Source organism: Oreochromis niloticus, linkage group LG18, assembly GCF_001858045.2.
Source record: "Oreochromis niloticus isolate F11D_XX linkage group LG18, O_niloticus_UMD_NMBU, whole genome shotgun sequence".
NCBI lineage: Eukaryota > Metazoa > Chordata > Actinopteri > Cichliformes > Cichlidae > Oreochromis > Oreochromis niloticus.
The window spans coordinates 13,816,474-13,829,991 of record NC_031982.2 but is presented as its reverse complement, the minus strand read 5'-3'; the positions used below and the strand labels follow the sequence as shown (position 1 = coordinate 13,829,991).

General features: G+C 38.1%; 1 protein-coding gene and 1 long non-coding RNA gene across 4 annotated transcripts; one reads left to right on the top strand and one right to left on the bottom strand.

Moving 5' to 3' along the window:
- Positions 1 to 1,201: 1,201 nt before the first annotated feature.
- LOC112842741 (uncharacterized) lies at positions 1,202 to 3,853 on the top strand. Of its 2 annotated transcripts, XR_003214749.1 has the most exons (4): positions 1,202 to 1,763; positions 2,665 to 3,113; positions 3,204 to 3,322; positions 3,412 to 3,853. It is a non-coding gene; the product is annotated as an uncharacterized LOC112842741 (long non-coding RNA). The 2 variants fall into 2 exon arrangements; XR_003214748.1 differs by having other exon boundaries at positions 1,202 to 3,113.
- A 3,595-nt stretch (positions 3,854 to 7,448) lies between these two features.
- Positions 7,449 to 9,926, bottom strand: LOC106097911 (putative nuclease HARBI1). Of its 2 annotated transcripts, XM_019348013.2 has the most exons (3): positions 9,522 to 9,926; positions 8,287 to 9,100; positions 7,449 to 8,189 (listed from the first exon to the last, which is right to left on the bottom strand). In XM_019348013.2, the coding sequence occupies exons 1-3, from the start codon at positions 9,560 to 9,562 to the stop codon at positions 7,983 to 7,985; spliced, it is 1,062 nt and encodes a 353-aa protein (XP_019203558.1). In that variant the 5' UTR covers positions 9,563 to 9,926; the 3' UTR covers positions 7,449 to 7,982. The 2 variants fall into 2 exon arrangements, with proteins under 2 accessions (XP_019203558.1, XP_025755812.1); XM_025900027.1 differs by having other exon boundaries at positions 8,287 to 9,926.
- Between the last annotated feature and the right edge of the window lie 3,592 nt (positions 9,927 to 13,518).

The following is a 13,518-nucleotide window of genomic DNA, read 5'->3' as shown; positions in this document are numbered from 1 at the left end:
TGATGTCATTTTTAATGCCTGTGACTGAACCCCTCTCTTTTATTCTGTCTCAGATTCCTCCTTAGTGTAGCAGCCAGTGTCTCAGTGCTATCCAGGGGCTTGATTCCTGCCAGTCCTCAGTGTTTCACTATTGGATACATCCAGTCTTTGCAAAATCCACCTGGATGGCTTCCTTTCTGTTAATAAAATGAATTCCCTTAGGTTTTACAAGTTGTCGTCTCCTGCATTGGCACCTAATTAGAGAAATTTAACAGCTTAAAGGAAAATCAGCCAACTTGGTATGGTTTGATTTTTATAGGCCAAGTCCTTATAAAGTCTCTACAGTGTCAGTGGTGAGCAGCTTAGTCTGCATTTGCCATCATTGTCTAGCAAACCCATGCAAGTAAGAAAATAGTTTTATTTATTTATTTATAGTAGGAAAATAGTTTTTAGCTAAAGGCAAAATAGCTCACAGTTAAAATAATGAACAATAACAAAGAAAAAATTGTTTTTCTCTGTTTACCAAGCCTAGCGCAAATAAATCCAAAGGCTCACAGCAGTATTTGCATCAACACAGATAAAAAGATATACTATGGAGGTAAAGCACACTCACATACGAACCTCAGAGTTTTAAACCACTGACAGTCTGTTCTAGCCTGAGTGATGTTTGTTGGTGACAGCACAAAGTTGTATGAAACCAGTTTTATCAAATGTCTGATCAAATGTTGCAATCCTACTGATGGAAATATTTATGAAAGCACAGCTCTGCTTACACAAACACTGATAATTGTTTTTGTATAGATATTTTTCTATCACTTAACCAGGAAATTATTAATTTTTAAAAAGCTGTGCATTTTTCAGTTTATTATTTAATTTGATGTTATATCATTTCAACTGTGTTAGTGGGGATAGGTTAATTGAAAAACAAAAAACAAAACCCATAGGTGTGAATCTGTGCATGAATCTAAGTGTGAATGGTTGTCTGTGTCTCTATGTGTTAGCCCTGCAACAGACTGGCGACCCGTCCAGGGTGTACCCCGCCTCTCGCCCTATGACAGCTGGGATAGGCTCCAGCGCTCCCCGCAACCCTGGAAAGGATAAGCGGAAGCGAATGGATGGATGGATCATTTCAACTGATCACTGAAATATCCACCATAATAATAAGTCTATAATATAGTCTTATAATATATATAAGAATATATATAAGACTATAATAATAACATATCCATTTCTTTCTGCTTCCATGTAATAGTATTTGTATACAGTTCTGTCATGAATCAGTTCAGTGAGCAATGCACCAGTGACAGTATTTATGAAAGGTTATTTTCAGGTTGTTCCTTAATGACACTTATCTCTTACTCACAGATGGAGCTGCCCTAGATGTAGTTACTAGCTTATATTTTCATTACCACCAGCCACTGTAAACATAGTAGTGACAAATAATTTTCAGGTTTAGGCAGAGCCACATCCAGTTCACACGCTAAATTTCATTGTATCTCACAGTGCTGTAATCAACCTTTTCCAGAAGCATATATATATATATATAGATATATGTATGTACATATATATCAATTTGATAGACTACACTAAACTTTATTTTATTATGCAATTGAATCTGCTGAAACTTATTTGCTTTTTTCTTCATACTGTACTTGTCCCAGTAGTCATTTTCCACCCTGTTAGAATGTGCTTTATTGCCTTAAAAAAAACTACAATTCCATAAAAGCCATTTAGAGGAAGTGACATCGTTTGTTTTTGGAGGGAATTCAACAGTGGAAAATGAGGTAAGCTTCCACTGTCATTCTCACTTTACTTTTTTTAATCGTAAACATGTTACACTTGTATGGGTGACTCTCACGTTCCACCCTGTTAAGGTCAATTATCGAAAATGTTAATTAAGTAGAATATTTTTTAAAACATATTGGATTTAGGTATTAAAGGCGTGTTAATCTATTGAAGGTTAGCTAGCTAAATGTTGATCAGCTAAAGAGCTACAGCTAGATTATCACAGGTCATCACAAGCGACCATGTTGGTAGATGGTGTGTGATAGAATATGACCACGACTGGCATCATCACAAAGGTGGAAGATGGGACCATTGAAGTGAACTGTCTCCGTAAAAAAGGAATTAACAAGTATTTCTGGCCAAGCCCAAGGAAGGACATCATTTGGTTTGGTGACAATCAGGCACTTTGCCCGACAGAGGTGCCAAAGACCCTCAAAAGATATCTGCAGCTTGATCCTGTTACATGGAATTTAAATGAAGAGCAGATTTAATGCCATTACCACCACTCCCCTCCCCACTTCATTTAATCGTTTGTGTTGGTTAAAGGAATGCACCACCTTTTTATGAAACTGTCACTCACAGTCATCCCTCAAGTTGAACAAGTGGAAAAAGCTTCTAGCAAGCATGCATTGCCCTGCTCTGGCAGCGTCGCCATTAGCTTTAGCTTAGCACAGTCACTGTAAAGTAGAGGAGCCAGTTAGTAAGTCGTTTGCAAAAGTGAACCAAAAATGTCATAATTTTTCCTGGATATAAAGACTTACACAGACATCAAGATAATTTCTAGTTCACAGGCTCAATAATAATATATATATAACATCAGGTTTTTGTGTTTCTCCTAGTTGAGTAAACGTACATTATAATGTCTCATGAAACTGTGTGTGTGTTTCTTTGTAATTTCAGAATGGCTTCATCAAAAAGCCCTCGTAACACCAATGAGGCTGCCACCATTAACTGTAAAAGTGATCTGTCTTAAAGAAACTCAAAAAGTGACTGATTGGCATTTCTCCAATGGCCATGCAAGGCCCAAAACTGTACATAATAATAGTATTGCAGCAGTAAGTGATGGGACCAATCTATTCAGATTTATTGTATTTGAAAGCTTGGCCTCCCAATTTAAAGAGGGCAAATCTTGCACCATAAAAAATTTTGGAATGAGCAAATTTTGAAGCGCAAGGTCGATGCTTTCCAGTAAAGACACAGCCATCTACGTAAGCGCCCACATCCAGGTCAGTCAGCAGCTGGAGGATGAGGCAAGGCCACTTCTGGGGCCACCCACCACTTTGGTGTTACTGAACAACATCAGCCAATCTCAGATGGATTATGTAACAGTAAAAGGATGGGTCACAGCTGTAAGTTTGCTCACATTTATTTACTACTAACGCATTTAGATGTAGCTTAAGGTTTTAAACTTTTCATATAGCAAGTTTTAATTTCATAAGATGAAATGAGAGGTCAAGATGGCACTCTGGAGAGAGGCTGTGTGCTCACCCCAGTCTGTGTAGGATCACCAGTTGAAATAAGTCATGTCAGAGGAAAGAACTCACTGACTGTGATTAAGGTCAGTAAATTACTTTATGCAGTGTGTTGATTCTCTTAATACTGGTCTTATAAGTTATTTTTGTTATCGCCTTCTTTTCTTATCTACAGCCTGGAACTGGGGTCCATGAGGTTAAACCCAAAGGTTACAGAACTATTGACTCGGATAACATACCACATATTGTACCATCAGCTGTGTGACTCAAGGTTTTCCCAGACAGCCCAGAAATCCTTCCTTCACCGATTATGTTGCATTACAAAAATGGCACAGTAATCGATGCCAGAGGAGTAGCACCCTTTAGTGATTTCCCAGCACTTCTATTTATTTACTTATTTATTTAATGTATTTCTTTATTTATCTGTTTATCTATCTTTGAGTAATCAGTTAAAGATGAAAATTAAATAAGTTATGAAAAAAATCAGTTAATCAGTTCATTGTTTTTTGGGGTTTTGTTGTTCCTGACTGTTTTAATAAATGCTTTTCAAACTTGGTGCGTCTTATTTAATATTATGAAAAATGTATTTACTTATACTACAAATGAGTTGAGGGGGCAGCACTAAATTAATAAATTCCAATTGAAATGGCTGTGACGTAATCGGCCTTCAAATGCGGCCTCCGAAGGATGCAGCCTATAAATTGGGACTTAGCTACTGTTTATATTATGCCAACCATAGCTGTGTAGCTAGCCACCTCGTATGATCATATTCCAGCTAGCCCAACTTCAATAACCCCACAAATGTCACTACTGTTTAGTTTTTGTCTTCATTTATGTTGGAAGTGATAGCAGAGCTGTACATTTAAATTTTTCAGAAATCCCTCAGTCAGAACACTGTATATTATGTTTAGTTGGAAACTAGCAAGTTATCACTCTGCTAACTTCTAACTCCATTAAATTTCAGAAATTCGGTTTTCATGGATGTTAAACTTAATTATTACACCTGGTAGGGGAGCTACACTGATCATTTTATTAAAGATGAAATAATTTAGACAGTTTTTAACTCTCAGTGATGCCGCAGTGTTTGTTTGACTTTTGGACCTGAAGTAGAGTTTGTACCAGGAAACGGCTAATGACGTCAGACTTAAAGACCGGACTGAGCAGTGTCCGAAAGCAGACAACATTCTCAGCCTCGCCAGGTTAACCCTTTAACAACTTAACCTTGTGTGTTGACTAAGAGGCTTAAAAGGCTTAACACTTCCGAGTCGTGGACCTTAAAGCTACCAAAGTCTCAGAATGACAATCGAAAATGTTGGCTAAATATTGGTGGTGGTAGTATAATTGCTGTCGCCATCATGTTTTCATTATTAGCGGGTGCCCTTTGCTCAGTCTAGTGAAAGAGGGGAAAAAATGGGTCAAAGGCTATGTCCACACGTACACGGGTATTTTTTAAAACTGAGATTTTCAGTTTTTCGTTTTTAAAAATAATCCTGTCCAGACGTGCAGTTTTGAAAAATATTTCCATCCACATGTAAACACCAAAAAATGCAGTCAAACGTTGTCATGAACATGCCAAATCCTAGCCATGTAGAAATGTTAGCCAATCAGAAGTCTAGAAGCCTGGAAGGGAAAGAGTAAACAGGGTTTTATGCAAACCTCAAGTAAGTTTTTGTGTTTTTCTGGAAAGGCAGCTGATTTTGTGTTACTTTTCAAGTGCCTTCATCATTTCAAATGTTAATAACCAAAGTATTTTGCCTGGTGTAGACTCACAACTTAGGAACGAACAAAATGCATACAGCATGCATAAATTTTAATTAATAAAATTTAATTTATTTAAAACCAACGTCGGGATTTAGGTTGTGAAACCGTCTATGATGCCTCTGTCTTTCTAAATAGAGGGACAGTAACTGCGTGTGTATATGTAAGCGTGTAAAAACTGCAGATAGTCAGATTAACAGCAACAGCATTTTGTGTATAACCGCCATTGTAGAAATCAATCTCATGTAAACAATAACGTAGCGCACAGCGTCGCCTCAAAAGAGGCGCTCACCTTTGACGTTGCATAAGTAAATCTCTGTTTTCCTTGTCCACATGTAAACACAAAAACAGATTTTTCGAAAATCTCCACCCTGGCAGGAGTTTTTAAAAATCTCGGTTTTCAGTGATCGAAAATGCCCATGTGCGTGTGGACGTAGCCAAACTATTAGCGCAATCTGTCTTTTTTTTTTTTTTATTAAAATGGGTTGAATTATCATTGCCTTTACACTTTAAAATGAAAAGATGTTGTTATCAACATAGATAACTTAGGATAAATTACATACTTAAATAGTTTAGATAGACTATGTTCCTTTTTCTTTTATTTTTACCTTTTTTTCAACAAATGCAACACCCAATATATCATACTTTCTTTGTTTTAGATACAGGGGGTGTCCAAATTCATTGGCTGCATCCTCCTGAGGATGCATTTGTAGACCGATTAACTCACAGCGACGCGCCGAAGGCAGTCCAAATTCGTAGACTCCTCCGAATACAGCCGACAAATGCCTCCTCCTTTTCCCCGAATTTGAAGGATGGGTCGGGTGTGTCCTTCGTGGCCCACCATATCCCAGAATTCATAGCGCGGCCCAGCCAAACTCCAGTTTCCGGCAATGGCGGCCGCTACTAAGTTTTAAAATGACTCTTATTAATCTTTCTGGGTCACAAAATAAACTTTTAACATATTTTCAGGCGAGAATGTGGGTGTGTAAACTTCAAATATTTTCTCGGTTTATCAAGATATCACATATTTGCATAAGTGCTTCGATGTTTTCGGAGACGTCTGTTACCCACCAGCTCGATAGCTAGCCGGCCCAGAATTCATTGCGGAATTTTTCAAGTAACGATGGCGGCACAAGAAGATAAACCGGGAGACGAATACACTTATAAATGTAAGTATATGAAAATCTGGTGGTACAAAAGTAAAATTTTTATAGTGGTTATGTTGTTAGGTTTGTGAATTTGCATAGACTTGTATTATTTATTTAAACAAGCTTCATAAAAAGTGCCCGTAAACTAGCTTGTATGGTGGGTCCCGCGGTTTTTCATTGCCGCTTACATACAGCTAAATGTCATTTTTCCCAATTAACTTTTTTGTGATATGTTTATAGGGACCAAAGAGCAAACGGCAGACTTCATAAAAATTAGAGGAGAAAACGATCACCTCTTCACCGGGGTAAAAAATTCAGCCACTGTGGGATGGAGGAACAAGAATAAATCAATTTACACATCATATTCATCTGAGTACGGTTTCAATAACCCTCATTCTCTACAGAACCTGTGATGTCCAGAAGGTATTCCTCTTGTGCTCTGCTGTGAAAACTTTTGGATTTAGGGATTATCATAGTCGTCATGGTTTTCTCTCTTCTCTTATTTTTTTGTGTGCGATCAGGACTATTCTCGAGAAGATGGGCCTGCAAGGGAAAGTCACCCCCTTGCAGGCCAAAAAGAAGTGGGACAACTTAAAGAAAAGATACAAAGTATGTGTGTTGTCAAGAAGATAACTTTTAAGAATAAAATTTAATAAATGTACATTTACTAAAAGTTGTGTTGTTTTTATTTGTCTGTCATTTCTGATTTCCTCTGCCTTTAGGATTGCAAGTATCCAGGGTCAGGAGAGGGAGTCAGTGGGAAGCCCAATGCTGTTACTTGGCCCTGGTTTGGCCTCATGGATGAGGTGATAGGACAGAGGCCTTCCATTAGGCCCGCGGTCCTAATTTCCTCTCTCCCTGAGGACACTCCAGGGCCAAGTACAGCAGTGGGTGACCAAAACGAGAGGGAAGAGGAGACAGATGAGGAAGGAGGTCAGCCACCAACAACAGGAAGGAAGAGGAGAGGGGATCAGAGAGGACATGCGGTAAAGGCCTCCTGAGGAGAGGAGAGAACAGGAGAGCAGGGACAGGATGGACAGACTTTTTTCTATATTAGAAAGATTAGTTCCCTAAATAAGTTAAAAATATATTCAAATAATATTCTTATGTTGTACTATTTGTTATGTCATTGTAAATGTTTTTGATTAATGAAAATTAGTTCCCAAATCGGTTGTGCCTTCAGATATTTTTTTTATTTGAATACATTTCTTACTTTTTTCTATTTGTTGTGATATTTTAAAAGTTTTTCATTATGAATAAATTGATGAAAACAATTTTCACTGAACTCATTTTATTTACAGTTGTTTTTAACATGTATGAACATTAATCAAACTTTGAAGAGTTTTAAATTGATATTTAAAGGTAAACAACAATAAAACAAGAATATTTCTAAAACATGAATTATAGTTAAAGAACGAAAAAATATATACAAATATTAACAATTTTTCACACAGGATTAACCTAAGTGACCTGTTCCTGGACCTTTTTTTTAATATAGTTTGATAGATCACACAAAGAAAATCTCTGGCAGTGTTGCTGGATCTGCCAAAGGAAGATCAGACATGGATGGGGTGGTCGGAGAGTGGAGAATCACAGAGGGTGGTCCGCAAAGAGAGTTTTAGGATGCTTCCTCCCACTGTCCACTGCATTGTCCATCCACGGGTTTGCAGGGCTGGCTCAATCAACGGCTGCCACACCACTAAGAGGTTTTTCAGAAATATGCAAACCGGAGAAAGTGGATTCTATATTACTACTAGTATAATACTTGTAACTCTGTAGCAGACAACAGTTTGAAAAAGTGCTATTAAAAAAGATGCCTAGATAAATGTTTACTTGCCTGTTAACAGTAGTCATGATCTGGTGGTACCTCCTCCAGGCCAGACACCTCGGCAGACAGCTGGTCCCGTAAAAGAGCACCACTGAGTGCCTCCAAACCAGCCTCCCCCTCATCATCCTCTGCTCCATCTTCCTCAGGTTCATCCTCAGGAGCCACAATGTCACCAGCACTGAGGCAGATGTTGTGGAGGACGGCACATGCTGTTATGACCTGTAGTGATATACATACACACATCATATATATATATATATATATATATACACACACACACACACATATATATATATGACATTGGGTGGTCACTTACATGAGGTACAAAGGCGTGGTGCACCTCCAGCGCTTGCAGGAAGATGGCCCTGAACCTGTTCTTCATCATCCCAAAAGCACGCTCTATGATGGAGCGTGCCCTGGAATGATGGCTGTTAAAGCGCTGGGCTCCCACACCTTGGACTGGCCTCTTGTAGGGTGTGATGAGGGGGAGTGGACGCTGGAGGCATGGGTATCCTCCATCTGCGAGGATGAAATGCCCTGGAGGAGGGTAGACTGACTGACTGTACAGTGGGCTGTGGCGGAGCACCCTGGAATCATGCACCGACCCAGGCCAGCCCACGTACGTGTCGATGAAGCAGCCCCTATGGTCACAAACCGCCTGCAAGATGATGGATGGAAACAGTTTTCTGTTCCTATAGCACTGACCATCAGGGCCACTTGGACACTTGATGCGGATGTGGCAGCCGTCGATTGCACCCACCGCTTTCATAAAGGCTCTGTGGCATGCCAGCCCTGCAACCCCACGGGGCACTACCTCCAGGTCCTCTGGGGACGTTGGGAGGTGGATGACCTGGTAGCGAATGGCCAACACCTCTTTTGTGACTTGGTGGACGATGTAGTGGACAGTAGAACAAGGCATCCCAAACACTCTTGAGACCACCCTGTAGGATGCTCCACTTGCCAACCAGAAAAGAAACACCAGGATCTCAATTGTGGCACCCCATCCATGCCGCCAATCCTGGTTTAGGAGATTTAGCAACACTGCCAGAGACTCCCTGCTTAGCAGAAAATCAGGCCTTGGATCCTCCTGGTAAAAAAAACGGTCCAGGACTGGTACACTTGGGTTAATCCTGCAGTACAACGGCATTGTTTGGTTAAGGAAAAAGGTGGAGAACAGCATAAACAGTTTTAATAGAAAGCTATGACTTCATTTATTTTATGACATCAAAGCATTATTCTGATTACTAAGCTTGAGTAAAATATAGTAACACTGAGAAAAGACATTTTATACATTTCATCTGTGTAGCTAAGCTTTTTTGTGAACTCAAAAATAACCCTGTTTTCAGCTTTCTGACAATTTTACTGCCATTTTATGTACACGAATAAGTAACAGGATCATATGAATAATTGAAGATAAAGTGAAACTTATAGAAGAACATTTTCTAAGAGATTTTGTTCATATATATTGAATGACCGCCATCATTCAGTCACTGAAATTATCCATAAAACTAGCTAAGTAATTCCTAAATGCGTCTAGATTAATAGTTTTACCTGGATATGATTGTCTCTGATGAGCCTGCGGTACAAAACATGCCGGCGATGACGATGGCGACACAGTTTTTGTAGCTCGTCGATAATTAAAAATGTACAAAAAAAACGGAGCAAGATTTCAGGGTCCATTTTCGCTTTTCGCGCTGACGACTGGAAATACTCGGAATTAAGGGTGGGAGTAGATCTTGAAGGCTAGACCGTCCAATTTCACAGCCGTTTACTTCCGGCCTACCCGACCTTCTGAGGCCCACGTAGACTGCGAAGGCCGGGTCCTCAGGAGGATGCAGCCCATGAATTTGGACACGACTACAGTGATCTCCTCAGAGTTTTTCAAAAAGAGCAACCTCTACGGCAGCCCTGAGAGGCCAAACAGACTGCAACTTAAGATAACACCAGCAATAAGAAAAATGCTGCAAAAGCACACAAAACACAACGGAAATAGGAAAAAAGAAAAAAACAGATTTCCAAAAGCACAACGGAAGTATTTCTGGGGAGACAATAACCCGACGGACCAGCTGCAGGAACCAAAATATTTAGGCTAATAGGTAGGCTAACATACTTACCTCTCATCTTTTCTTTCCTCACAAAACCGATAGATCTTTCACTTCTTTTAAGTGTCTCCCAGCGCAATTCTTAGCATATTTTGGTTCCTGCAACTGGTCCGTCAGGTTATTGTCTCCCTTCCCTTGTGCTTTTGGAAATCTGTTTTTTCCTTTTTCTGTTTTTTTCTATTTCTGTTTTCTTTTTTTTCTATTTCCGTTGTGTTTTGTGTGCTTTTGCAGCGTTTTTCTTATTGCTGGTGTTTTCTTAAGTTACAGTCCGTTTGGCCTCTCAGGGCCACCGTAAACCTCAGCCTCCTTTCAAATAATAACTTCAAAAGAAAATATCAATCATTTTTAAGTAGAAGTAACTATAACTTTCTTCATCACAAGCTAGCTGGTGTTATCGGTTAAAAGGCCTTTAATGAGTAGGTAAAGTTCTAGAATAAACCAATACATTTTAATTATCAAAAATAACCCTATGATTTTTAAACTGTTAGAATTAATTTTTACTTAGCATGTTTTACTTAATAGTAGAGAAGTCCAGGAATATCTGATCAGGTCACAGTCTTGTTGAAAACGGCAGTTTGTGAAGAATGATGTGGCTTCTTCTGAGGCTCGTCTTCAACCCAAACAATTGGGTAGAATTTTGACCAAATATTTGATCAAAGCTACCCAACCTATGAACCGACAAAATTATTGAAGCCAGTGAGTTAATTAAAGAACCCAGCACATCACCAACCCAACTCCTGAGCCATAACTTTTGAACCAATATTTGATCAAACGAACCCATCCAGGCTTTTTACCCATAAGTTGAGTTATGAAAATATACCAGCATTTTTTAGTGTTATTAAGAGTAAATGCAGGTTAAATAGAGTGGCTGCAGTAATGTGGCTGATATTAAAAAGAAAAATATGATTAAACAACATTTAAACAATTTAAATTCCAACAAAAAATTAGACTTGTGTGTTTGTTTCTATATACACACTACAGGTCAAAAGTTTTAAAACACCAAAGTTTTTCCAGTTATTTATTGCAATTCAAGTCGTTCAAGTCCAAATAATAGCTTGAAATGGTAAAAAAGGTAAGTGGTGAACTGCCAGAGGTTTAAAGAAAAAACAAAAAAGCCACAATGTTACCCAAAACTAAAAAATATTGTACATTTCAGAATTACACAAAAAGGCCTTTTCTGTGGAGTGCCAAAATGAATTAAATACACCATGTAATAATTAAATGTGTCGATAATTAATTATTAATTAAATAAACATTAATAATTAAATAAACATTTAAATAATTACTTAAATGCCCACTCATTTCATTTAAAACATTTAATGAATTATTTATTAAATGATCCAAGATAATCAATAACTATGAACTGGTGGTAGTGTGGACTTGGGGCAGCCAGGTATGCCAGAATGCATTTTAAATCACAAGCAGCAATGGTGGCGACGCTCTAAACTGTAAGTAAAGTTTTAAAATACCCCATTTTCTGTCACCAACTACACTTTAAATATTGTTTTAGCTGCGAATGTAATGGTGTAATCTTCACGTCTGCTCAGGTTGTCAACATAGAACATGTTTGAAAAAGTGCTCCAATGTTTTTGGAGATGTCACTAGCTCCACTAACAGTCAGCTGACAGAGTGTACAGAGCTCACAGCCCTGCTGTTCCAGGTTAACTGTTTTTTTACATTAACCAGTAAGATTTGTTTACATATTCCACTCTCCATGTTCCAGATGTTGCATCCGCAGATTCTCATTTTCACCCAACGGTCGTCTCTTTATGTCAGTGTGTAATCATGTGGTTTAAAAGGTCTCCATACTCTGAAGCTCCTAAAGATGCATACAAGCATCAATATTATCTTCAGACGATAATGAAAATGTTTTAATTAAAATTCCGGTAACTGGCACACAGCTTTAAAACCTCCGGTTAAACGCTGGACTTAATTCACTCAGGTTCTGTTTGTTGGGTCAGGTTTACACCACTGTTTTATTTACAACTGAGCAAGTCAGTTCAGCTCCGATTAAAGTTAAGTTTCATAACTATAGTTTTACTCAAGTTTCACTGGCACACGTGTTAGACTGAAGTCTTAGACCTTCCTTCATTATCTGGTGTTCATATTATACACTATTGGTCCAATCCTGATCTGAGAAATATCACAATATCCATTCATACATTGAGCTTAACAACCTTTATATGGAGCTCGGACATCTGTGCATTGTCATTGCTAAGTCTGACCAAACAATGGATAGACTTAAATTTTAATTACAAAAAAACTGTCTTGCAGGCTAAACAGTTTCATGGTTCGAAAAAAACCCCAACTATAGAAATCACTTTTTTTATACTTAAGTGTTAAGTTTTGTATAGAAATTACACAAAATTCAGTCTCAGGTTACTCTGACATCCATCTTGATCAATGATGAGTGTCATGAAACCGTGTTTTCATTATTTGCCCTGCTTTCCACTCTGGATGTCTATTTATGTTAAGCTTTAAGTATAAAAGGGTCCATTCGACAAACTGTTTTTTTTTCATTATTTTGTGCTGATATTGCACTTCTTTTTTCAGAACCAAAGAGTTTTTGATATTTGCATAAATTGCATTTTAAATATTACTTTAAATACTTAGATTTAAAGTTCTGCTACAAGTTTAAATAAAACTATTAGTATTGCTGAACTGCAAAATATTTTGGGTGGAGTGTATTTTTTGCATTCAAGTTTAAGAAAATAGCTTTAGTTTTTTGTCTTTTTGAATTTGAGTATGAATTTATACAAAATGCAGCAAGATATTAAAAAACAGTTTTGATTATAAAAAAAATCGGATTCATATCGGTATCGGTAGATATACAAATTTATGATATCGGTATCAGTGTTGGACATAAAAAAGTGGTATCGTGCCATCTCTTGATAATATGTGTTGGATTTTTTTGTAACCGTGAATTTTGAGTTAAAACTAACATTAAAAATCTTTTTTATACAAGGAGGAAAGAGAAGGCACATTTCCACCGAAAGGAGCAGCCATTTAAACAAGCATGCTGTTCGTGACGGTACTAACGCGTTAATGTGCTAACGTGTTGACCCTGTGCAGCCCCATGCATGGGGCGATCCACGCTAACTTGCTAACGGAGATTTGCGGCGTTAATGCGGTCATGGCGATAATGTCATTTTAACGAGATTAACACTGACAGCACTAGTACGTATACTTAAAGGTAGCAATGTTACAGGCACCGTTCGAAAGACAAGCATTTGCAATATGTATACCATAACATTTATGTTACCATGTTTATGTTACCATACAGATTAAATTCAAAGTTAAAAATCCTCAGGTGTAATGTCTTTCTGTGTAAATATCTCATATTACAACGTGAGACACGTGGCTTAAAATCCAGTGCAGCCTGTACAAGTACAAAATTTTTCTTTCTAAAATTAGAGTCTGCTGCTTTTAATCAGGTGTGGTCTGAA

Coding starts and splice junctions, on each gene's coding strand:
- LOC106097911 (XM_025900027.1), bottom strand. CDS start 9,150: ATGCTGTTCTCCACCTTTTTCCTTAACCAAACAATGCCGTTGTACTGC. Junction 8,190..8,286: donor ACCACGCCTTTGTACCTCAT/GTAAGTGACCAC, acceptor ATATCACTACAG/GTCATAACAGCATGTGCCGT.